This window comes from Archocentrus centrarchus, chromosome 9 (assembly GCF_007364275.1).
Source record: "Archocentrus centrarchus isolate MPI-CPG fArcCen1 chromosome 9, fArcCen1, whole genome shotgun sequence".
NCBI classification, from domain to species: Eukaryota; Metazoa; Chordata; class Actinopteri; order Cichliformes; family Cichlidae; genus Archocentrus; species Archocentrus centrarchus.
In genome coordinates, this window is record NC_044354.1 from 12,883,005 (window position 1) to 12,909,584 (window position 26,580).

Consider the following 26,580-nt stretch of genomic DNA (forward strand, 5'->3'; position numbering starts at 1 on the left):
ACAGGTCGCCAGCTTGTCACAGGGCTAACACAGAGAGACAGACAACTATTCACACTCGCATTCACACCAATGGGGAATTTAGAATCACCAATTAACCTAACCCCACTCATTGCATGTCTTTGGACTATGGGAGGAGACCAGAGAACCCAGATCCATGCAGACACAGGGAGAACATGCCAACTCCACACAGAAAGGCCCCGGCCAAGGTGGATTCAAACCCAGGCCTTCTTGTTGTGAGGCCAAGTGCTAACCCACCACACTGCCCCCCCCCCCCCCCCCCCCCCCCCCCCCCCTCACACACACACACACACCCCTGAAAAAGATAAGCATAAGAGAATGGATGGATGGATGGAATTCATGTTATTACTGTGCCCCCCCCCCCCTGCAGTAACTGGTTTAGACACACCTATAACACGTGTATGTCTACATGACAATTATGACCCAACACTATCCAAGAATGAGATTACAATTTTTGTATCTATTTGAATTATCTTTAGTAATAGATGATTAAATCTACACCAAATCTAATTCATTCAGTGCCTTTTGTCTCAGATATTTCTCCAAGCAGTAGACAGCAATGGGATCTCTGTCTGCATCAAACTTATTGGCAAAGAGGTGATGCTGCTCAATCAACCATTGCAGGTCTCCAGCACCATACACACATAGTGATCTGATGTGATGGCCTTTGCACTCTGGGTATACTGCTTGCAGTGAACCCTGTGATCCCTCATGCCCCTGCCACTTCACCAGACGTGCAATTGCATTCATATCTGTCATGTCGAATTTATGGTTGGGCCATGTTGAGCCAGGAACACCAGGAATTCGTTGTATTGTTGCCCACAGAAACTCATCAGGACTGTAGGTGTCTTTGGCCCACTCAATGAGCGCCAGTACTCGCTTGTCTTCCAACACACTGCGAACATAACCTCGGTTCACCACGATGTAGGCATTTCCTGATAGAAGGGGCAGATTGAAGGGAGGTGGATCCTTTGTTTTTCCTGTAGACTAGCATAAATAAATAGTTAATTAATATGATCATGAGTCAGTCTGAATAGAAAGTTTTTACAATGGCAAAGTTAACTGATCAATAGCTATTTAATATCCCAAAGAAGTACCTGGATTTTTCCATCAACTGTGTGGAAAACAGTAGTCACCCTCCACTTCTTTACAGGAGACATTGCCTCTGTCTCCAAACTGTTCCCCCCTTTCAGTGAACGCAAAGTCTGCACAATTTCCAAGTTGGTTTTTAGAGGGAAATCTTGGCCACAGAGGTTGATGAAGTATTTCCATGTTGTACTGGCATTATAGAGATCAGCCATACAGTTAAGGTCAGCCTGAACACGTGTCCATCCAGCATAGACCACGCTCACAGCCTCACTGACCATGAACACATTTGGGAAACAGGAAACAATGCCCTTGATGGCAGAAAAGACTGAGGCCGGTGACTTTTTGTCCACATGGACACAATAAATATTTTGAGGTGTGTAGATAGCTCGTAGTAGTCGCTCAAAGTTCTGAACCTGTGGATAAAAAGAATTCAATTGTCTTTATTAAATGTTTTTGCTGGAACTGTTTAAAGGAGCACTTTAACAAATGATCAAAACTAAAGCAGCAATGGGAGAATATCCATCATACCTATGACACTGATTCTTTGATAACAAATTTCAAAACACCAAGATCATAGTAGTCAATCCTATTCAATTTTATTTAAATAGTGCAAATCACAACAAACAGTTGTGTGAAGGCACATTATATTGTAATATAATAATAATTACAGAGAAAACGCAGCAGTCAGAACAAGCCCCCATGAGCAAGCACTTGTTGACAGTGGGAAGAAAAAAAACTCCCCTTTGACAGGAACAAACCTCCGACAGTACCAGGCTCTGTCAGAGGTCTGATGTTTTAAATTTGCTGCCTTGCCTCTTAGACTGCCTTTTTCTTTCTCCCTCTCTGTATTTCTCTCTTGTGGTTTTGTTGTGGGCTTATGCTTACCTGTTTCCAAGGTTGTTCCTTCTGGTCTCTCCACCCTCCTGCCAAGCTCTCACCTGGGAGGGAGTCCGTGATTAACTCACCTGCTCCTCATGTGGTCATCATCACTTGTGTCACTGAATGTGTTATCGGTGACACAACATATTTCAAATGTCCCTCCATTCCCGGACTTCCGGCTACACTTACCATGATAACCCTATTGCTATGTACTGCTGTGTGGCAGGCAGCATGAGGAACCCAATGCAGGACACTTGACTCAAAACTCAGCTTTTATTGCTGGAAAACATGGGGGAAATGAACTGGGTGAGGCCAGCAGCACAAACTCAAAAACAGGAACAAAGGTTGTTGCTCCACTAACCTGCTTACCCTCTTCTAAGGTATTGTTTTTCTGGGATGCCTCTGCTCAACAGGCATTCAACAATCTGACAGAACTGTTTTTGCTTCTGCACCCATTCTGGCACAACCCAACCCCACTTGTCAGTTCATTGTGGAGGTGGATGCATCTGACTCTGCGGTAGGCGCTATTTTGTCCCAGCGGTTTGATGACAAGATGCATCCATGTGCTTTCATTTCTCATCATTTGTCTCCTGAAGAACACAACTACAGTGTGGGCAAACAGGAGTTTCTGGGACTCAGACTGGATTTGAAGGAATGGTGACACTCGCTTGAGGGAGCTGAACAACCTTTCATTGTATGGACAGCTTACAAAAACCTTCTTATATCCTGACAGCCAAGCAGCTGAATTCCCACCAGGCCAGGTGGTTCCTGTTTTTTCCAAGGTTTAGCCTCTCCATTACTTACCATCCAGGCTCTCAGAACACCAAGCCAGATGCCGTCTCCCAACAGTTCTTTGATTCAGATTCATCATATCATTGTGAAACTGATTCAAAATATGTAGGATTTTAACCTTTTATGCTTAATATTACTCTGATAAGTATATATAAATAAAACTGATTAAGAGAATTTGAAGCCTGCTTAGAAAAGTACTAATGGAAACCGCATTATGTGATGATGTGATGTTGAGCGCTCTCTCGAAGCTGCACAGAAAAAGGGAGTAGGTACAGAAAGCGAAAGTATGCCCACAGCCTCCTTGGAGTGACTGCAGAAGAGCACCAGAAATTGATACTGTCATGGATCCAGTTGCCTTGCTCTCTGTGTCTGGTAAACTGGCCTTTCTATTAACCAGTCCTTGTGTTTTAGAGGCGGACCTCCTCTTATCCACAGTTTCCTGTGACCTGACCGATTTCACAGCTGCTGGCAATTTGATCATCACCCGGCCTATTTAAGTAGAGGAGGTCCTACACTCGACGCCAGATTGTTACATATCCCCAGTCAGTTGAGAAGCAGGCCATCTTGTGAGTAGGAGTTTTTCCCCACTAAACGTCAACTGACCTTCTGTCTCTTTTTCTCCTTAGAGACTGAAAAGCTGGAGTGTGGTCAAGGATCAGCTTAAGAGAGGCATTCTGTTTTCTGGTGGAGCATCCCAGGGGAGTCCTGCCCTCCACCCGTTACCAACAAATCTCAGTTGAACACTTGCACTGTAAATAAAGCCCTTGAAGTGTCACTTACCCTCTGCATTTTTGAGTCCTCTCTCCACCATGACAGAACAATCCAGCCACAACTCAGTCTCAGCAGACTCGGCTCAGGTTGGTCATTCTTTGGCCCTTCAAGAGGCTCAGCTAGAGAGACATGAAAGCATGCTCCGGCACTTCTCCGGACAGATGGGCGTGGTTCTCCAAAAGATTGCAGATCTAGGGAAACTGCTCTCTCCACCAGCTGCTTCCCCTGCAATGAACCCCCCTCCAGCCGCACCAACAGCGCCACCTCAGCCTCTACAAGAACCACCAGAAAAAGCGCTTCCCAACCCTGAAGTTTTTACCAGTGAGTTGGAGAAATGTCTGGGATTTCTGACCCAGTGTCAATTGATTTTCAGACAGCAGAGCCACATCTCATGGATTGAGCTGCCTTGCTATCTGTGTCTAGTCTTTCTATTAACCAATCCTTGTATTTTAGAGGCAGACCTCGTCTCACCCACAGTTGCTGCAGCTATGATGATCAAATCGCCATAGCTGCTGGCGATTTGATCATCACCTGGCCTATTTACGTGGAGGAGGTCCTACACTCGACGCCGGATTGTTACTTATTCCCAGTCTGTTGAGAAGCAGGCCATCTTGTGAGTAGGAGTTTTTCCCCACTAATCGTCAACTGACCCTCTTTCTCCTTTTCTCCTTAGAGACTGGAAAGCTGGAGTGTGGTCAAGGATCAGCTTAAGAGAGGCATTCTGTTTTCTGGTGGAGCATCCCAGGGGAGTCCTGCCCTCCACCCGTTACCAACAAATCTCAGCTCGACTGTAAATAAAGCCCTTGAAGTGTCACTTACCCTCTGCATTTTTGAGTCCTCGCTCCACCGTGACAGATACATTTACAAGAATATTGTGGATGTTATTTACCATATATGGAAAGGTTTAGGTGCAACAAGCAGTTGTCTCTTCACCCAGTACACAGCAACACCAAATAAGGAGTCTTTTGTTGTTGTTAGGCAAAACATGACACGCAACCATATAAGTATAAATACTGTAAGGCAAGACCTTCTCGCTTACCATTTCTCTCATGTAACCTTTGTGGCAGTTTGTTTGCATATTGCTCCATTCGCAAGTTATTAAAACCACATTATCCCAGAGTGCTTCTCCTGGTCATTTAAGAATTTTCTAATCAGAAACCATTGTGTCATTCTCCTGTGTTGTGGGCTCACTTACCTGGGAAACTGAATCCCTGGTCTGCACCACCCAACAAGATTAGCCAGATCCTGGAGGAGCACCTCCTAACTGCCTGTTTGTTCCATCTGCTGCCAGGTCTCAGGTAATCCACTGGGCACACACAGCCAAATTCACTTGTCACCCCAGTGTCTACAGAACAGCAACATTCCTTCAGTGGCACTTCTAGTGATCAACACTGGTTAAAGTGTTTTGTTTTTGCTTGATTTTTTTTTTTTTGTCTGTTCTGTTTTTGGGTTTGGTTACGTGTTGTTTTCTAGTTCCTTGTATTTCTCTGTGTCAGGTCTGCATCTTTGTTGCCCCCATCTGACTTCCTGTTTTATTTTGATAGTCGTCCGGTCCCTGTCTGTCATGTTCAGTTTTGCTTCCCCCTTGTCTCATCAGCATCATTATGTTCACTTGTGATCCCATCTGTTGTCACTTCCCTGATTACCAAGTGTGTGTGTATATATATTGTCTGTGTTCTGGTTAGTTCTTTGTCAGGTCATCGTCAATGCTTATGTGTGTGTACTCTGTGTCAAGTCAAGTCTTGTTTTGAGTTATAGTTTGTGCTGTTGGCTCCCGTCCAGCCCGTCCTTGTTTTCATTATTTAATAAAGTCTAAGTCCAAGCAAAGCCTCAGCCTTGGGTGTCCTGCTCTGGTACATGACAGAACAACCTGACCAGAATGGACCCCGTGGGCACCGAGAGGTACAGCGGCACTCGCCTTGCTGTAGGGCAGGGGTAGGGAACTCCAGGCCTCGAGAGCCGGTGTCCTGCAGGTTTTAGATGTGTCCCTGATCCAACACACCTGAATCAAATGACTGAATTACCACCTCAGTCTGCAGTCAAGTTCTCCAGAGTCCTGCTAATGACTTCTATATGTGATTCAGGTGTGCTGGATCAGGAAAACATCTAAAACCTGCAGGACACCGGCTCTCGAGGCCTGGAGTTCCCTACCCCTGCTCTAGGGGGACCTGCCTTTTGGAACGGTCCCCGATGACAACACTCATCTCCGCCAGCTAAGCCGCAGGTATTCAGAGTGGGCGGATTTTCCCTGGCTCCAGCTGCTCACTCACCTGCCTCTCCGCCTGCTAGCCCCTCATCTCCTCTGCAATTAACACAGCATCGGAGGAAGAAGCAGCGGGGGAGAGTTTTTTTCCGGAGCCGTGCGGTTTAACACCGCAGGAAGCATTCGATCGCTTCATGGGATATCGTGGCTCTTCCACACAGCAGCCACGGATATCCACACCGTCATCTCCGCTGCTGTCACCGCCTGCTTCTATGGGGAGGGAGCGTGGGTCTCAGCAGCAAAAATGGAAGCCACTGTCTGCTGCCAGTAAGAGCTCTGCACAGCCTGGCAACACTGTAACCACTGTGCATCTTCCATTCACTTCTGCCTTTCCACCCTGGGATGCTGACATCGGGCCATCACAGAAGTTAGCAGCAGTAAACGAAACAGACTTTCTTTAAACCACCTCAAAATACCATTAGAGAGACTTTAAATCCAAGGACTGTGTGCTCTGGGGACTCGTTTTCTGTTTCTATGTCTGCCACGAATTAAGAGGTCTCAGGATCTTCTCCTAAGACTATTTGTTTTTTTTCCTTTGAGGAATCTAGTTTGGATCTTCTTAATACTGTTTTGAAGCTGTGTGATCTGTGGTTTAAACATTCTGTGAAGGGCAAAGGAAAGCCATAGCACACAGGCTACATATACTGGTGTCTGGCAATTCCTGCCTGCTGGACTCTTTAGCCACCTTAATTAAGAACTTTGTTAAATACGTTGTTCATTCTGTTGCACATGTTCCTTCATCTGTGACCCATCAAATGACTGTCTATAATAAAACAGCAGATGAAAGGACTATGCTTCTAGAGACTGCTGGCATCGTGGCTGTTGCTAATAACTAGTTTAGAGACTGAGAGCCATGCTCTTGCTTGGCCTGCCTCTGCACCCATTACTGTTCCTCGGGTGGGAGCGGCCAGCTCCAAGCCACACTTTCCACAGCCCCCTGCCACACCCTCAAAGCCACAGTTTCCACAGCCCGCTGCAGCAGCAGGCCCCAAGCCACAACCACGCTCCACACCACCTGCAGCAGCAGCAGGCCCCAAGCTGTCCACGCCTGCAACAGAGCCTCCGTCCCAGCTTCAGTCTCCATCGCCTGCAGCTGAGCCTCCACCACATTCATTCAGTCCCCTCAGCTCTACCTTCAGTCCCCTCAGCTCCAGCTACTCCTGTAGTTTTGGTCCCCTTAGTTCCCCCAGAGTCAGCTTCTCAGCAGTCGGCTCCACCTCAGTCAGGGCCCCAGCAGTCGGCTCCACCTCAGTCAGGGCCCCAGCAGTCGGCTCCACCTGAGTTAGGGCTCCAGTCACCCAAGCAATCCCCAAAGCAGCCCCAGCTGTCCAGTGAGACAGCTGTGTGCCCTGCACCGCAGCCCCAGCCTGCGTATCCGGGGCCTCGCTCCAAAGATCCTGTTCAGCCCAAGGGTCCGGCTCAGTCTGAGCCGCATCTGGATCCCAAGGGTCACGCTCAGTCTGAGCGTCCTGCTCAGTCCGAGCCACCTGTCCTGTCATCTTGCCGCTGCCGCTGGGAGCACGGTTGGCCTCCTACCTTGTCCTCTTGCCCCCGCTGCTGGGAGTGCGGTCAGCCTCCTGCCTCGTCACACCACCGCCACCGCTGGGACTGCAGTAGGCCCCCTGAACTGTCTGTTTTCTGCTGTGGGTTTCCCGGCAGACCTCCTGAACTGTGCCCCATTCCCTGGTAATTTTTGTGTTTGGACTGTTTTTCCAGCCTAGTGCTGCCGCCGTTTGTTTCTTTCTTGTTGTTTGGACTATGGGCCTTCTTGTTTTCTTAATGTTACATCTTGTTTTGAGTTATAGTTTGTGCTGCTGGCTCCCATCCAGCAGCATCATTTAATAAAGTCTAAGTCCAAGCAAAGCCTCAGCCTTGGGTTTCCTGCTCTGGGGTCCTCTCTTTGCCTGCCACACAGTGGTACATGACAGTAAGGGAGTATGTGCGCCCAAAATAAGACCGATCAGTTCACCTCCAGCAGTCGGCCCTGGTCCCACATCTCCTTAAATTTCCATCACCGGGGGCGCCTGGTGGCTTAGTGGTGAAGCCGGCGACCACATACACATGCCGCGTTGCTGTGCGGGCGGCGCGGGTTCGCGTCCCGGCCTGTCGCCAATTTGCCCGCATGTCTTCCCCTGTATCTTTCCCCCATTTCCTGTCTCTCTTCACTGCTAACAAAAGCCGCTGTGGCCAAAAATGCAAAAAAAAAACAAAAAAAAAACTTCCATCACCGGTTTACCACCCTCCTCAGGTAACAACCATTCTGACCATCATTGGTCATTTATCCAAAGCTATTCATCTGGTTGCTCTCCCAAAACTCCTTATAGCTCTAGAGACTGCCCAGCTCCTCACTGAGCATGTTGTTTGACTCCATGGAAATCCTCAGGACGTTGTCTCCGACCAGGGCCCACAGCTGACATCCAGGGTCTGGAGAGTTCTGTTCTGCCATTGGCACACAGGTCAGTCTGTCTTATAGTTTTCACCCTCGGACCAATGGGTAAATGGAGAGGATGAATCAGTAGCTGGAGGCCACACTTCACTGTGTTACCTCTTCCAATCTAACTACCTGGAGCTCCCACTTGGCATGGGTGAAATATGCCCATAACTCATTAACCTCTGTTATCACCAAGGTTGTCCCGTTTTGAGGCCAGTTTGGGATATCAGTTGCCACTGTTTCCATCTCAGGAGACTCAGTTTTCTGTCCCCTCTGTCTAGCTTCATCTCCTCTATTGCCACATTTGGAAAACCAAGAGGGCTGCCTTGCTTAAAACTACTTCATGGAACAAGCTCCTAGCAGACCACCATCATGTCCTTGCACCTCCATACTCTCCAGGTCAGAAAGTCTGGATATCTACCAAAATATAGTTACATACTGAATCAAGAAAACTGTCTCCCAAGTTCATTGAACCATTTTTTGAGATCTTATATTAATCCACTCATTGTCCATCTGAAATTGACTAGGCATTTGAGAATTCATGATTCTTTGCATATATCTCAGATTAAGCCAGTTCTTGCTTTTTAGTTTTTGCAACCTAAAAAGCACCCTTGTAGCAAGTAAACTGAATGCCATGTTTAAAATCTGCTGTGTTTGCCTCTTAGACTAGAAATGCCAGAGCTGGTGACATGGACCCTGGGCCCTCTTGTGCTGGTCTCCCTTTTTCTCTCTCTCTCTCTGTATTCTCCTTTTTCTGTGGTTTTGTTTGTGGGCTTATTCTTACCTGTTTCCAAGGTTGTTACTTCTGGTCTCACCGCCCCCTGCCAAGCACTCACCCTGGACGAATTCCGTGATTAACTCACCTGCTCCTCATGTGGTCGTCATCACTTAACACCAAATGTGTTATCGGTCAATTCATCAATCAATTAGCAATTAAAGCACTGTTTAGACCTACTGCAAAATTTTTCAGTAAATTTTCATCATGGAACTTACATACACATACCTTGTGATGTACAACCATAGAGTAAGCCAGAGGAAAGGCCTTTTCTTCCTTGCTTAATGGGAATGTTATGTATTTCCTGCTTACTTTGAATTTCCTGTAAATTCACAGTTTTTAAGAAGCAGTGTTGCTTTTAAAGTCGGTACAAATAAATAATGATTAAGAGTTAAACAATTACTGAAACATTTAAAGCTGCAAACCTGCAATCTTGGGTTGCATTGATATAATACTCATCAGGGATCTGACTTTTCTTCAGGAAGTCTTTGGTGATGGTCAGTAACTTGGTTTGCAGCAATGCCTTCTGCTCTCCCTGCAGGATTGCTGAACAGTTGCAAACATTCTCTAGGCTGCTGTCACCATTGGTGTACTCCAGCCATTGATACCTGAAGATGTAGGCAGGATCTCTGCCTGTTTTAAGCTGACTAAGTAGGGAAAGCATCCATAGTGATCCCAGTACAGCAATGAACTCCAATAACCGTAGCAGCCAACCTCGTTTTCTAAACCACATTATTTGCAGTAAGATGAGAACCTCAAATACAATATTACACTGTGAGACTTGCTAAAAAGGTCCTCTGGCACCATAAAACAATAACAGATTTATGTTCGATAATGTGTACACAAGTTCCTTTCATGAAGATATGCTGATAGGTCCATAGGTTACTGTACCTGGAATCAAGGTAAGAGGTGACATGAGAATAGTATATCAAAGAAATATGACTACCAAGGGAAATTTTTCACTTGGTACCCATAGCACCAAATACATTTTAATATACATTTTAATTTGCTTACACAACTTTATTTATGCATTTAATGTTATTTAATAGGTTTTTTTCTTTGAAGAAACAAAATTAAATTTAAATTAAATTGTCCTAAGCAATCAGGCGTCTTTTCTTTGGCTGCTTCAGCATTTGTGTAGTAATAAATAGACAGAATTTTTTTTTTTAATTAACAGTCTTTTTAAATTTCTGAACAAAAATACACTAACCATTTGGAGTACTTCAGTGGCTGTAGCTGTATAGCAAAATTCCACAGATTTAGGCTGGAGCAGTAGTCTATGTTCGGCACCTCACGCTCAGACAGCATATGTTTAAATTCACAGAAAGAGTGATGCATTCCACCACCTTAGTTATATTAGTCTGTCATGTGCTCTTGTACCTTCCCTTTGCTAACAAAGCCCCATTCTTCCCTCACTCACAGAATGCAAATATTGAGACTCAGAAAAAGCAATGCATTCCACCACCATAGCCGCAGTTATTTTAGTTTGTCACTTGCTGTTGTAACTTTGAACTCTGAATGAGTCCCATTCTCCCATCATGCGTAGAAAATATTTATAAACCACCAGAATCAATCCATCAGGCAATCTACCACAACATACTCCAAAGCCCACAACTCTCTTCTTTAATACAGCCTTAAAGGTTATGCTCTTTTCTTCTTCTTTTTTAATAGTATAGATTATTCAAAAGCTCTTTTATTCTTTTATAAACAAAAAAAAAAAAAACGTGATTGGTAGGTGCAAGTCTGTCTTTGGAAACCTTTCTGCCACCATTTTCAAATATTTAGTGTTTTAACATATATAAAGATTTTTCTCTGTGTTAAACTGTTGCTGCTGTGGCATTTTTTTTTATTTTTTGTACTACTTTTGCAAGCACGACCTCTAGGCTCTGACATTAAAAGGCCGTGCAAAATAGAGCATTTTTCCATCGACAAAACTTGTTTTAAATGAAAAGTTAAAAATTTGAGAAAATATAGCTGCAAGCAGGAATAAGAGAGCCAAGTAGTGCAGTGCAAGAGTTACTAGGAAACTAGTTGTGAGAATAGCAAGGAAGAGGCATTAAGATCTGCCAGTAAGTTGTATGGTAAAACACACTTTTGTTCACTACAGTGCCCCCCAAAAGTGTAATGACACCATATTCCTTGGACGTCGTCAAGGAGGGGTCCAAAAGAGTAGTATTTGGTCTTGATAGGCCAAAGCATTGCCAGCTGTCATGGGGCGAGAGGCAGGGTACACACTGTACAGGTCGCCAGCCTGTCACTGGGCCAACACAGAGAGACAGACAACCATCCATAAACCTAACCCCAGTAACTGCATGCCTTTGGGAGGAAACCACAAGAAACCCATGCAGACACAGGGAGAACATGCAAACTCCACAGAGAGAGAGAGGCCTGGGCCAAGATGGAATCGAACCCAGACCTTCTAGATGCTAGTCTGTGAGGCAGCAGTCACTACAATAATATATGGCAAAGTTATGGCTATGACCTGATTGTTTTGGTAGTGACAAAATGGGTGTAAATTATTTTTATACATAAAAATAAACTTTTCAAGCATGCAAATAATTCTCATGTCTATTTCATCATGTATTTTCCTAGAGAAAGATAAAAAATGTTAAATGCCTACAAAAAACAAAAAGTGGTACAAAGTGATCAAGGGAGTACAGGGAACAACTAAGAAATGCAGAGCTGTATGAACTCAGTCAGACTCAGTAAAGCTGAATCGAAATGGATTAGATCTGGGGGAGTGAAAACTGTAAGGTCTGTCAGCAATCAGTTATGACAGCCGTACCAAAACAATTGTAGCATTTGGAATTTGGCTCCCTGACGGCCTTGGATGGCTGTGTATCTAAATAAGATGTTATGTAAACAGATGCTCTACGCCCCCACCCCGTCTTGTGACCTGTGTGAACTGGTATCCTGGTGACCAAGGCTGACTATCCCATTTTATCATGAACATTATCATGTACTGCTAGCCGAGGAAGCTGGCTTGCCTCCAAAGTACCCTGGTTTACTCGTCTCCACTGGCACAGCCCCTCCGCTCCCCACGCTAGTGCTCCCCATGCTGTTATGCTCTATGCCAGGGATCCTCAAATCCAGGCCTCGAGGTCCAGTGTCCTGCAGGCTTTACATGTGTCCCTGATCCAACACACCTGATTCAAATGGCTGAATGGCTCCTCAGTATGCAGTCAAGTTCTCCAGAGTCCTGCTAATAAGTTCTATATTTGACTCAGGTGTGTTGGATCAGGGACACAACTAAAACCTGCAGGACACCGGCTCTCGAGGCCTGGATTTGAGGATCCCTGCTCTATGCTTTACAGAGGTTTTTTTTGAACCTCATATATTGCCCTGGTATGGGGCAAAGTATGAGGGGTTTTTTCCCCTCACTTACCCTACCCTATTGTATTCACTATGTTTTTATCTTTTGTAACAGCAGCACCTCTCATGACGGCAGCAAGGCTGCAGAATGCTTATCTCCCTATGTTCGTCTGGTTTCTCTTTTCCTGGATGGGTGCTCTGGAATGCAAATTTTGTTCCCTTATGAAAATTAACCATGGTTTACCATGGTTTCCTGTTTTTCATAGTTGTTATGGTTTTTTGGGTACCATTGGAACCATGGTTTATTACTATTTTTTGACTACAGCTAAACCCTAGTATAACCTTGGTCATAAATCATGGTTCTTACCATGGTTTTTATTTTACTATGATTTTTACCATGGTTTTATTTTACCATGGTGTTTTCAAACCATGACTTTACTGTGGTTTTTATAAACTATGGTTTTCTTAATTAAATCTATAGTGCCGTTAATCTGTTTCACAGAACCGTAGTGCAATAAAGCATACATCAAACAATGAATAGGCTAATTCTAATGCAATAACAAATGTAATTAAAAATCCTACTTCATACTTCCATCTAGCTATCAAAAAAGCCACATAAGAATAATCAAAAACAGGAGAATCATTAAATCTTTATATAGTTTATATTTTTATTAATAAATGTAATTCAGTCTTCATTTCCTGGGACTGCAGGTCCAGCTCCAACTCTATGTGTGTAAGAAAGAGGAACAGGAAGAGTGACAGCTATTCATAATTAATTGCAAAAAAAACCCACTAACAACAATGATATTGCATGCAAAGTGAATGTGTGCGTGTGTGTTCACTGTTGAAAGAAATGTTAAATACACTTAAACATACTGTATATTTCTGAAATTCTTGCTTTCGTTATTAAGCTTGTTCTTGGTGGCTCCGCTCAGCAGTTTTATGTCGGTGTTGGGAAATTTCTGCAGAGTGTAATCTGCAAAGTAATGTGACAACTAAATCCCAAGTGTTTACAAACTGTCAAAGACATGGCAACATTCTAAACACATACAGGTACTGGTCAGAAAATTAGAATATCATGAAAAAGTTGATGTATTTCAGTAGTTCCATTCAAAAAGTGAAATTAGTTTATTATAGTCATTCATTACACACAGACGGATATATTTCAAATGTTTATTTCTTTTAATTTTGCTGATTATAACTGACAACTAATGAAACTCCCCTAATTCAGTATCTCAGAAAATTAGAATATTGTGAAAAGGTTCAATATTGACGACACCTGGTGCCACACTCTAATCAGCTAATTAACTCAAAGCACCTGCAAAGGCAGGCAGTGTAGTTCTGTATGCTACACAATCATGGGGAAGACTGCTGACTTGACAGTTGTCCTAAAGATGACCATTGACACCTTGCACAAGGAGGGCAAGACACAAAAGGTCATTGCTAAAGAGGCTGGCTGTTCACAGAGATCTGTGTCCAAGCACACTAATAGAGAGGTGAAGGGAAGGAAAAGATGTGGTAGAAAAAAGTGTACAAGCAATAGGGATAACCGCACCCTGGAGAGGATTGAGAAACAAAAACCATTCAAAAATGTGTCGTCCAATCTGCCGTCCACTCCCTGCTTTCTGTGTGAGAGCAGCCGGTAATATAAAAAAAAAAAAAAAAAAAGCGAGCCGCTGTCTATGGGCGGGCCGGGTACTGTACGGAGGGCCAGAACTAAGGATCGGCTGACTTGAAGGCGGGTCTGGCCCGATGTGCTTTGCTATCTGGGTTCTTTTCCCCACCAAACCAGCACCTCTGTATCCACAGCAAACCATCATTGTTCCATAGTAGGTTGAATACAAAAACTATGGTAGCATTTACTGTGTTGGATGAAAGCATGGTAATAACATGGATACAGTAGTGCATCTTTTTTTTTAAAACCATAGTAGTCCCATAGTTATGAAGTGCTATATGTAAACCATAGTATTACCACAGCTACCGTGAAGTGCTACGAATAAACCATAGTAGTACTATGGGTAGGACCATAGTACTTGTAATCACCATGACCTACCATGGTAAAACCATGGTTACTGCATAAAAACCATAGGAACCCATAGTGAATTTTCTCATATTTCCTGACCTTGAGCTCATCCATGATCCAGCCTTTTGCTTCCTTGTTGCTGAATGCTCCTGTCTGTACACATATATCCTGTCATTTCCCAGAGTTAAAGAACAACAATAGATCAGAATCTGGATGTTGATCTGAACGGACTCTAGGACACAGAAATGTCATCAGTTTCTTTCAGATGAATCATCTTTATTAATATTATACCTCTATGTTGTGTTGCAGCCTGCAGCTCACTGTTGATCTTATTCAGGCTGTCTCATCTCTGCACGCTCCCTAATTAAGGTAAATACAATCTGAACTTTGCTTCAGTGACTCTTTGTTCAGATGTCGTGTGAACAGGGTCTGTGTAACATCTGGAATCTATCTTAACTAATGAAAACCCCAAATTCAGTATCAAAGAAAATTAAAATATTACTTAAGACCAACACAAAAGAAGGATTTTTAGAAATGCTGAAAAGTATGAACATGAAAAGTATGAGCATATACAGCACTCAATACTTAGTTGGGTCTCCTTTTGCCTGGATTACTGCAGCAATGCGGCGTGGCATGGAGTCGATGAGTCTGTGGCACTGCTCAGGTGTTATGAGAGCCCAGGTTGCTCTGATAGTGGCCTTTAGCTCTTCTGAATTGTTGGGTCTGGCTCTAATGTCCCATTTTATTATGGAATTTATTTTACTGTGGATGCATTATAAAATAAAAATGTTTTTAAAAAGATGGTGAAAAAAAACAGGAACTTTTCTCTGATTTAATTGTTTATCTATTACTTAATTACTTTGGTGTAGTATGAATATTTCTGGGGGAGGACATGCCATAACATAAATGGCATGTCCTAAATATAAATGAGAGAATGAGAAAAAGAAAGCGACTGCTGGGTGAACTCCAGTGACTTATATCAGCAGAGAAAGCAGTGCACTGCACTATAAATGCTGTAAATTCATTAAATTATCCCAATAAAACTGTATATGTTTCAAGGAGGAAAAATGAAACAGACAGAATTTTTCAGCTCTAACTCGGTCTATTGCTATTTGGAGCAACAAGGGACTTCATCCTTTCTATCCCATTAATCAAATACAGCACAGCAAGGAGTTCTCATACCAAGGTTACAAAAGGAATGAAATAACTGAGGCACCTGTCCTGTACCTTTTAGATGTGTCTCTGCTTCAACACACCTGAGTCAAATATAGAAGTGATTAGCAGGACTCTGGAGGGCTTGACTGCATACTGAGGAGGTAATTCATCCATTTGATTCAGGTGTGTTAGATCAAGGACACATCTAAATCCTGCAGGACATGTGAGGCCTGGATTTGAGGATCCCTGATCTAAATGAAGACAGAAAAAGAATGTAGTGTTTGAGCCAGACTCGAGGGATTTAAGTATGTGGAAAAGTGAAGAGAGAGAGAAAACAAGAACCACTGATAGATATAGGGTTAATGAAAGAATGAGGTATTCACTGCACCTATACTAATACACTTTATCCCTGTCTTTCCAAGGAACTGAGGAGACTCAACCTGGAGTCTGTGCCTCCTACTCCCTGACCCTGCATCACCCAACACTCAACTGTCTACATGCCTGTAATTACTTGGCAGCAGGCTCACCAGGCACTGGCTGAGGTTAGGAGCAACAAGAGGGCGCCGGTGACATCTGAAGTTTCTGCTCCAACCGCTATGCCCATGGTTGAAGTGGCTGACACTGAAGGACTTAGACCCTGGTCAGAGACTGATGTGGCAGAGGCAATGAAACATTTGCAGCCCACGTGACAACCCAACCTGATGGGAGACTGACTGGCTGCAGTTCATCACTGAATAAAGACCTACAATCATTGAACTGAGACAAATAGTGGCTTGATTGGAGCTCACAGACTTTGAACACAGAAATAATGTAGAGTTCAAAAGAGCACTGACTGCACATATTGACACTGTGAAAGATAAGTTCCCTCCGAAACTGAACTTATCAGCCACTCCCATAACCAAACAAGAGCCAGATGAATCATGCAGTGTTAATAGTTAATATTGGTGCGTGTAAACTGGCTGCCAATATTTACTGACTCCCTTTATGCATTTGGTGTATAGCATGATTTTGGTACTCTCTTCATTCACTTCATTTCTCACTTCATTCAGGCAAACTCATCACACACCACACGCTTGTTGTCGCCCTTCTGGAGCTGTTTTGCCACCACGTGCTGTTGCTGGTGTTAAATGTGAAGCTCATACCTCCTCCTCTGATCCTGTTTCTCTAGGTACTGCAGCTGTGGATGATGCAGCTAAGGCTGCAGCTCAATCTGAATTCTTCTTCCCTCTCATGAATCTGCTTTCAACACCTGTTGGCCTTGACCCATATGCTGACCTACCCACACTTAGGTCGCTTGCTGGTGCACAGGAGCAGTCCCTGTGGGCTCACTCAGGTGCCACTCTTTAATGAGGAGTATGAATGGGCATTGATGTACACTTGGCTTTCCCATGGGAAGGAGCACACTGGCAAGAGGGGAATGTGGACTGCTACAGAATTTGGTACACTAGAGGGTTTTTTTTTTTTTTTACTTTTGCAGCCAGGTATTGTAAAAAGTGTTATTTGTACCATAGACCAATTTCCCCAAGACCAGATGGAACTTTTGAACATTTAATGATGGATTTTATTGAACTAACTCCATCCGAGGGAAAGAAATACTGTCTTGAAATAGTGTGTATTTTTAAATGTTGCTGTTTTCATAAATTCTTTAGCACCTTGTAACTTTGGTTTAGAAAGGTGCTTAGAAATAAAGTTTATTATTACTAGTATTATCACCACTACTATTCATTTTATTACTGTTTTTTCTTAATGTGTAATGTATATCTTATTTTAATATAGCTTATTATTAATAAGATGAATTATAATATATTAATATCTATTTTTTATTATTTTTTTCATATTGAAATGTTGAAACTGATTTCTAAAAACTGATTTGTAATAAATACTATTCAGCATACTGCTACATTTTAAATTTCAGATTCCAATACTTTTAGGTGTAGAAAGTCCCTGGTTTGATAAAGGAACGGCCTTTTGTCTCCCTCTAGTGGCTTGTTTCATTCAGCAAAGGATGGTTGGTGACAAACAGAGAGACCTCTAACATAATTAGTTTGAAATTTAAAGTGTTTATTGTCAGGGGGAAGAAGTCAAGAATAGTAACAGTAGCTAATGTTTGGTGATTTAATAGATACTGTGTAAGGAAAATACTTGGGGGTGCTGATGAATGAAGATATAGGAAAGTTGTTGAAGCTAGGTTAACTAAACAGGTGATGGTCAGTGAGCAGCAGTATGGCTTCGTGCTGAGAAAGAGCGCTACAAATGCTTTGAGAATGATGATGGTGAAGTACAGAGGTCAGAAGGAGTTACACTGTGTCTTTGTGCATCTAGAGAAAGCATATGATAGGGTGCCAAGAGAGGAACTATGGTACTGTATGAGGAAGTCAGGAGTGGCAGGGAAGTATGCAAGGGAGGTACAGGACGTGTATGAGGACAGTGAGACAGTGATCAGACATGCGGTTGGAGTGTCTGATGGATTCAACGTTGGGGTGGGATTACATCAGGGATCAGCTCTGAGCCCCTTCTTGTTTGCAGTGGCGAGGGACAGACTGACAGTTAAGGTCAGGCGGGAGTCTCCGTGGACTATGATGTTCACAGATGACATTGTGATCTATTGCGAGAGTAGGGAGTAGGTGGAAGAGAATCTGGAGAGGTGGAGGCATGCTCTGTAGAGAAGAAGAATGAAAGTCAGGAGAACGAAGACACAACACATGTCTGTGAATGAGAGGGAGACAGGTGGAAAGGTAAAGCTGCAAGGAGCAGAGATGCCCGGCAGAAGGAAAAGAGGAAGACCACGAGGACGATTCATGGATGTAGTGATGGAAGACATGCAGAGGGTTGGTGTGACAGAGGAGGATGCTAGGGTGATGTTAGGGTGAGATAAAGGCAGATGATCCGCTGCGGCGACCCCCAAAGGGAGCAAAATACATGGACTTGGAAAGCTGTAGTAGAAGTTTTAGGTATAAACAATTGCTTGCTCATTAGTTGGCATCCCAAACCAATAAAAATTTACAATTTTAGTGTAATTTTGACGAGTGGTATTAGTAAAACTGACTCTCTACTGGTCAGGCCCTCCAGATTAAAAATTAAACGAGCTTTCCATACATAGGCTACAGTACGTCTCGTGGAACGCCTGCTTGGCTCCTTTAGAGGAGTGAGGAATTACGATATTTCGTACAGCACTTGAAGGCAGCATGTGGCTACTCGTCCCCTCTTTGGTCACGCGGTCAATGACATCATCCGAGGGGTTGCTGACGCAGATATGTGTGAGAGTGAAACACATGTAACATTACCGGCTTTCTGTGAGGATCCGGCTTTCGTTTTCTCCGTCATACTGAGAGTGGACCTGTGTGAAGCTGAGACTGTGGTCTTTCAGTCCGGTGTAAACAGCAGCAGCTTCGGATAAAACCGCTTCAGTAACTGTTCGCCTCCAATAAGGCTAACAGTTATTAGCATTGATAGCTGGTGAACTTTCACCAGACTGACGTTCAACCTCATCCCATTCGAGGAAGCTAACGTTATAGCTAAATGCGAATGTGAACTCTGAACTCCACAGGGGCCAAATTTCGGGGAAAAGAGTGCGTTAGGTAACTGTAGTCCTGTCTGATTAGCCACCCGACTTCCGTGTGTCGTTCGAGGTCATTCTATAGCCCTCATCCAAGACAGGCAGCTGTTATCCGGATCCTAGTCATGAAGAGTCTCCCGTATTTCTGCCGTGGAGAGGTCATTCGAGGATTTGGGAGAGGAAGCAAAGAACTCGGTATTCCCACAGGTGAGTCGATCATTCTGCCATTTGTTTATAATCATTAATCTAACGTAAACTCAGATTTACGCAGATAACGTAGTCAGAATTGCGGAGTGTTGGAGACCAAGCACAGAGAGTATAATTAATATTAATGATCTGTGGTTACACATTACATGTCCGAGAGAGCATTTCAGATGAGATACTCTATTATGTCCGCTGTTCCTTTGTGTTGGCTATCTGCCCGTTTACACACGCGTGAACTGTCCTGCGTCTTTTACGCAACTATCGCTCCGTCTTTTCATTGCGGTGTAACGATGATTCACCGTTTTTAACTGATTTATTTACACGCACATATAGTATATTTAAATTTCAGATAAAACTTTTAGATCTAGATGGTCCCTGGTTTGGTAAAGGAAGGGCCTTGGGTCTTCCACTAGTGTGCTCATACTTTTTTTTTTTTTTTAAATGGGCTCAGTTTGTTAACATCTAGAATAATAATAGCTGCAGTAATTAGGTACTTACAAAGTTCTTCTGTTTAGGTTGCAGTTTATCTGCTCTCATTTTAGATGGTAAAAAGTTACATGTTTCAAGCACCTCATGAGTTGAGGGTTTAGGATTTTTACAGTTAATCAATATGAGAGAAATAACTATCAAACAACAAAAGATGACCGCATCAGTTTAAATAGCCAACTTAATATGTTGTAGGCTTTCAAAATGGAGCTCCAGAGAGCCCAGAGCCACAGGTGTAACCAGCACATATGAGTATAAAAGCATTTTTAAGTAGCCTTGAGTGTTTGCAAGATTTTAGCTTAAAATCAAAGATGTTGGATGCAGTTTGTAACAAATGCCAGTCACATACTTTTGTAGGCTTTAAAGTGCTGTTGAGCAGGTCACTAACTTCTTACATGGTATTCTTATTATCCTTCTGACCTCCAGCCAACTTCCCAGATACTGTGGTGGACAATCTTCCAACAGATATCAGCACAGGGATCTACTACGGCTGGGCCTGCGTGGGTAATGGTGATGTCTACAAAATGGTGATGAGCATCGGTTGGAATCCTTATTATAAAAATACCAAGAAATCTATGGTAAGCATGATATAAGTGGCATTCACTTAAACTGCATGGTGTTATAGCCATAAAAGATGTCTTTGATAGTAAAGGGTTTCAAGCTATTGATAGTCTAGTCACAAGCCTCACGTCTTCCTCCACAGCTTTGGCAGGAAAATTAATTTCCCAGTGTTGGACAAAAAATATTTAAACTGAAAACATGAACTTCTTCAAAAAAGTCATCAGACTGAAGCTGTGGGTAAACTCCATAGCATGTAATAATTCTTTTGCACATTATACGAGTTTTTCCAGCCATCAGAATGTGTATTAATCTGGAAATGTGCTTTCCAAGATGCAGACAACAGTGCATTCAACTCCAAACCCTTGATGCAGTGATGGGCAAAGCGAGGCTTTGGAAAACACTGAAATATTCAAAGCAGTTGAGCTGGAACTGCTGCTGCACCATGATGATGATGATGATGGTGATGCTTGTAGTGGGCCTGAGTTATACAGCATCAGCATAATTAATACATTTTTTTTTTTTTTAGCTGATATCACCTGACACTATGAAATGCTAATTGAAACTGCTCATCATATGGTGGCTGAGCATATCAGTGAAGCACGCTTCAGTCAGGGTCCTCCCTGCCTCCTGGGCCTTCACTTCAAATGCCAGATTTTTAAACCTTGGGTCAAGCAACGTGGCCAAGGCAAATACCCAGAATGACTCGGATATCCCACATCTGGTGTGCAGGCCATCCTTCAAGTGTGAGCCTAATGTACAAAAAAGGAACAAACTATAAAATATTAATAAAACTAACTGACAGTATGATGTTTTTGGGTCAATTATGCACCAAAATTGCATGACTATACTGTCATCGCAACTTACCTAATTGTATAGCGGGCTCTAGTCTTACAAGTTTAATTTTTGCTAACAGCTTGTACTGCAGCATTCTGTAGAGTGGTATCAGTTTTGTTGTAGACACTCTTTCCTCCTCTGACATTTCTGTTGCTGTGAGCTTAAATGGATGAAGGAGTGTCATGTCAACCCCTATATCTCCACCAGTTTCTTTGGCTTGATCTGAACAACTATTTTGGGGGGGGGGTTCCTTACAGAGCAAGTGTTTGATTGAGGGCTTTTTTTACAATAAGATTTCAAGTGTGAGAAAAGCAGGGTACATGGCAGAAGTTGAGCAGTAATTGGGTGACAGAGCACTGGCACACTATGGGCCCAGGTGTTACCAGTGTCACTGACTGGCAAACGAGCCACTCTGGCCTGCTTGTGTGGCCAGAGTGGGTCGTCACAGTTGGGACTCAATCTGAATAATCTTTCAAGCAATGCATACCTTGATTAGATGGCCCAGGGGCAGGCGTAGGTACAGGGGAACATTACTTCTGTGTACCCTCAAAAATGGGTGCAAAGGGAGGTTATGTTCTGTCTAGTGACATACCTATTTTTGCTAATAAACATGCCAAACACCTGAGAGATATTAGTCAGGGTGGATTGCCATTAATCTCAACATTTTTTTTTTAATCTAGTTTACCAGGTGGGAATTTCCTATGTCTAAATTGTACTGATTGACAATCAGAAAGGATACTTTTTTCCTCACACTGGGAAGAAGGTTAAAATCTAAAATTGAAACTCTTGTAGAACCAACTTTCTGTTCTACTTGTGGAAATGCCCATGTAGGCTAGCATGTGTAGGCAATACTAAGCAGGAATTAAAAAATCAGGATTTCTGAACACAAAAGTAAAATAAGAAATAGATATGAGATTTCCAGTGGTTGGACCTTTTAATGTGCCTGGCCGTCTTGTGTGTTCCCTTAAGTTTCAAAGTATAGAAATGGTACCTCTGCCTAGAAGAGGTACCACTGAAACACATATTGCTACAGAGGGAAGCTATTGCATTGGAAAGATATTGCATTTGTGCACCACAAACTGAAAGCCCTAGAGGACTGAATGAAGATCTACTTTTAAACTGCTTTTAGTGATCAATTACATGGGTAGTCTTCCCTCTTTTCATACTTGATATGAGGTTGTTTCCCACGGGTGTAAAGCATTCCACGCATTCTTTTAGTGTCTTTATAAACTTTAGAGAGAACAATTTTTTTTCTCTCTTTTTAACATTTCTGATAATATTGTGCTTGACAGTATTGTGTTGACACTTATAAATTTCTATTTTTTGTTTTTAACACTTGGAGATGACATGAGTCTTATTTTCTCATCTGCATCTACTATTGTTTGTATTTAATTACTCTAACGATGGCTTATTGCTGAAACACGTCCTTTTTTTCTTCTTCTTCTTCTTCTTTTGTTTTTTTTTTGTTTTGTTTTTTGCCCTTTAGTAAATATGGTAAATAAGTGTTGTTGTTTTTTGTTTTGTTTTTTTCTCAGAAGCAGTTCAGGAGCAAATGCAAGCCAGTGTAACATTTTCTAATACAAAAACAGCAATTGAGTAAATTCTGGCTCTTTTCCATATGTTTTTGGGTATAGGAGACTCATGTGATTCACAAATTCAAAGAAGACTTTTATGGAGAAATTCTCAGCGTGGTCATGGTGGGCTACATCCGTCCAGAAAGAAGCTTTGACTCACTTGGTATGCCTTGCATTCACGCTCATTTTTGTAGCCTGGTGCCAGTAATAATCTTCTTAAATTTTACTCTGTATCAATTAATATATTTTCTTCATCCCTTTTCCTGTACTTGCATAATTCTTCTGCCTTTGCTAACTTTTCACCTCTGTCCTAACAGAAGCCCTCATTGCGGCAATCAACAGTGACATTGGGGAGGCAAAGGGGAAGCTGGAGCTTCCAGAGCATCGCAAGCTGAAAGACGACAACTTCTTCACCAGCATGGCCAGCTCATCTTCGGTCCTGCCCACCACCACCAGCCCATCCACATCACAGACTATTATGAACGGTCACTAACAGCTGGCTAGGACAGCATTGCTTTGTGCGTACACTCACACAGACAAGAACTACGCAAAGGTTTATGTAAATGCACAGCCTTGTTCTGAAATCTGTCCGCTGTCGCCATGCATGCACATGGACCTGATCACAAGCAACCAATCATTTTTTTTATTCTGTTTTTCTTTTAGAAACTTTGTCAGTGTTTCTGTGTAAAGAGCTGTTTAGCAGTCTAATTATGTCTGCCTCTCCTCGGCTTTGCTGTATATTTGGAATCTTTTACTAGAGTAGGCACTAAAAACATACCTTGGGATTAAGGTAATCACAACTACTGCAGAGACAATTGTGTAATAATTTGTGTATAAAAGCACAAATTGACTGTCAAGTCTAAGTTGTCCATTTAGCTGTGGTTGGGAATACATGACTTATCTTTTTTTCTGCTTCAGTGACAGTTAGAGAGAAGGTCTGGGCATTATTATCTGCAACAGAGACACATATGGATGGCATTATGCAACTTTGGGCTCTTTGCAAGTTCTTGGTTTTCCAATTTTTCTCCTTTCACATTCCTCTTTAGAAAAGGGGGAAGTGAATGGACACTACCCTAAAATTTGCCTTTTGTTATGACACTGCCCTAAAACTCTGTGAAACTTTGACACTGGGCCAGAAATTCAGTTTTGTTTAAATGCAGGAAGGAAATTGTTACAATAGCTATTTATTGAAAGAAATGTTTGCCTGAAACGCAGTTTAAGAAAAGGCTTTTTTTTTTTTTTAATTATTATTAATTTAATCTGGATTTAGGTATCACTTAACTTTCTTGCCATGATCAGCCCTTTTAATCAGTAATGAATGGTAGATGAAGAACACTAAGGCTGAGGACAGCTTTATGCATGAGTTGTGGGTTTGTTTTTTTTCTTTGTTTTTTTTTTTAAGCTTTTTCATTTTAGTCTCTGTGAGTTTGTTCCAGATAGAAAAACACTGACAGATGAGATGCTAAAGAAGGAAATCTCTCAGATCCTGTTTGGTATTCCTGTATTACATATGGAACTGTTCAACATAAATTTATACCATTAAAATGGGAGAATTTGGAAAGGTAAAAAGTAAAGCAAGCACATTATTCTTAGTATCTAAATCTGTCACAAAGTTAATGTATTCATATTCAGAAACTGTTATCAAAGCCCTGACTGAGAAGTATATCTTTACAGTGATGCTAGGCCTGTGTGTGTGTGTGTGTGTGTGTGTGTGTGTGTGTGTGTGTGTGTGTGTGTGTGTGTGTGTGTGTGTGTGTGTGTGTGTGTGTGTGTACACCTGTTAGGCTTTTCCAGTGAATGAGTGTCTGCATTTATTTGAAACCCTGAAATTTTTATTTTAATTGAAGAAATGCGGAAGCCTATTGATGTGATTTCAGCTTGTAAAATTATTTTGTTATATTAGTTTATTAAAGTGTTGTTTAGGGAGTTAGATGACTGCATTTTAATGAATGCTGACATTTGTCATGTAACGAGCCACTCAGATAGTTTTGCTGGTGAACTGCCTTTTAGGAGTTTCATTTCTAATGGGCGTAAAGGACTGGACTCATTAATCGTGCTGCTTTATGAAGCCTGTCAAAGATTTTTATCCCGCCTGCATCACTGCAGGGCGGTCCAGTGTCTGACATGTGGCAGTTATTTAGTTTACACAGGGACCAGAGTTGCTTCATGTAGTGTTCAATAAAGCCTATCCTCTTTTGTTTTCATTCATGTGTTTTAATAAATTATTTTTATTAAATTTTATATATCAAAAACATTTTTTTTTCTTTTTCAAGTTTTGACATTTTAAGGTAGTTGAATGGAAATCAGACTCATTTTCAAAGATCATAAAAGCCAGAAACCCACATGAAACGATATTTACCTGCCTGACCTGTTAAGACTTTTAATACATCACACCTTTGGTTGATATAGCCTGAATTTTATTGGCCTAGTATTAGCTTCTACAAATATGCACAGACACAGATGTTAATTCTGATTTAATCAGTTCTTAGATATGTTTTAATCAACATTAAACTGCACTTCTAATAAACAGGGTGGTCAGTGTATCAACCCAAATCCTGACATCCTCCATTGTGGCCATCCTTTATACTATATGAACAGATATTCAGATTTAGGCTCGCAGCTCAAAATTCAGCTTTTATTACATAAAAATCATTCACAGCAAGTACAGGGGGAAAAAAATCCCTATTGCTTTCAACTTGTACACATTCAGTGACTGAGAACAAGACTTTGTTATCTTAGTTAGACAATACAAGCTAGAGCGCAAAACTAAAGTCACAATAAAGTCAAACTGTAAGAAAAATATTTTAAGGAGAAGTGTGGGAAGATCACTTCTGAAACTTTCTGAAGTGTTGTAAGTGGAAGTCTGAACACTTGGACAGACATGCAAGATTTGAATGTAGCCTAAACAAGAAAAAGGAGTCAACTTTGTATAAATTGCTCTGGAAAGATCCAACATTAACCACTCAGGGTCACAGATCACTCTGCACTTTAGTGTGAATTCTGCTCTAAATTCCTCCAACACAGTTAAAGACACAGCACAGCAGAATAAAATGGTAATTTACAGTACTAAATTATAATTGCTTAAAAACCCAGGATGCAGATGCGGAGGAGGCATTTTACACGTCTGGATGTGATCTCAAATGTAGCCTTGTGTATGACGTGCAAAGATGCTTTGTCTTTAGTTTTGTCGACATGAAGCTGAATCCTGCAAACATTCACGTAATTACTATATCATTTTTATCTTGTAAACATACTTTTTTCAATTGCATAATCCAACTGCATAATACAACAGCAGGAACAATGCATTGGCTGATATTAGCCATTTGGCGATATATCAGTATCAGCATTTATGATTGACAAAAATTTTTAAAGTAAAGAGATGGGAGAAAACACACTTCAACCATGTTAAGACTGTTGAGCTTGTGTAGTTTGTCCACCAGAGGGCACTCTGTTGGCAACAGGTGTTTCAAACACAACAACCAGCTGATCCAAGCAGAGTCTGGCAGATCTTAAACAAGTACTCCACGACTTCTTGTGGCAATAAAACAAGATTATTTTTAAACTGTATTGTCATATTATCTTAGTAAAGAACCATAAATAACTACACATAAGTGTTAGCAAAATCTGTTTGTTTCATGTGTCTGAAAGAAAAAAAATATTGGCTGATATATCGGCTTTTCATATCACCAAATACTGTTATCAGTCTTAAAAATCATATATCGATCAGGTTTGTTCTTGGATTTATTTGTATCTCTAACATGAATGCGAGATGCCACTTTTCAGCATAAAAGTATAAATAAAAATTAGTTTCAGCCCATTTAAATGAGCATGATATTATTTCAAGCTGGACAGCTCAA

At 42.0% G+C, this 26,580-nt stretch overlaps 2 protein-coding genes across 2 annotated transcripts; one reads left to right on the top strand and one right to left on the bottom strand.

The window, feature by feature from the left end:
- Positions 1–513: 513 nt before the first annotated feature.
- Positions 514–9,751, bottom strand: LOC115786149 (beta-1,3-galactosyl-O-glycosyl-glycoprotein beta-1,6-N-acetylglucosaminyltransferase-like). The gene is made up of 4 exons (XM_030738195.1): positions 9,444–9,751; positions 9,247–9,340; positions 1,116–1,520; positions 514–1,005 (listed from the first exon to the last, which is right to left on the bottom strand). The coding sequence occupies exons 1-4, from the start codon at positions 9,749–9,751 to the stop codon at positions 514–516; spliced, it is 1,299 nt and encodes a 432-aa protein (XP_030594055.1).
- An 8,994-nt stretch (positions 9,752–18,745) lies between these two features.
- Positions 18,746–24,922, top strand: rfk (riboflavin kinase). The gene is made up of 4 exons (XM_030737008.1): positions 18,746–19,271; positions 20,181–20,332; positions 22,784–22,886; positions 23,041–24,922. The coding sequence occupies exons 1-4, from the start codon at positions 19,190–19,192 to the stop codon at positions 23,214–23,216; spliced, it is 513 nt and encodes a 170-aa protein (XP_030592868.1). The 5' UTR covers positions 18,746–19,189; the 3' UTR covers positions 23,217–24,922.
- The last annotated feature ends 1,658 nt before the right edge of the window (positions 24,923–26,580 follow it).

Bases quoted from the DNA above. Each gene is read 5' to 3' on its own strand.
- LOC115786149 (XM_030738195.1), bottom strand. From the start codon at position 9,751: ATGTGGTTTAGAAAACGAGGTTGGCTGCTACGGTTATTGGAGTTCATT. The intron at 9,341-9,443 runs GTTTGCAGCTTT...GTGAATTTACAG, and splicing joins AATGCAACCCAAGATTGCAG to GAAATTCAAAGTAAGCAGGA. The intron at 1,521-9,246 runs GTATGTGTATGT...TTTTATCCACAG, and splicing joins CTATGGTTGTACATCACAAG to GTTCAGAACTTTGAGCGACT.
- rfk (XM_030737008.1), top strand. From the start codon at position 19,190: ATGAAGAGTCTCCCGTATTTCTGCCGTGGAGAGGTCATTCGAGGATTT. The intron at 20,333-22,783 runs GTAAGCATGATA...TTTTGGGTATAG, and splicing joins AAAATACCAAGAAATCTATG to GAGACTCATGTGATTCACAA. The intron at 22,887-23,040 runs GTATGCCTTGCA...CTGTCCTAACAG, and splicing joins AAGAAGCTTTGACTCACTTG to AAGCCCTCATTGCGGCAATC.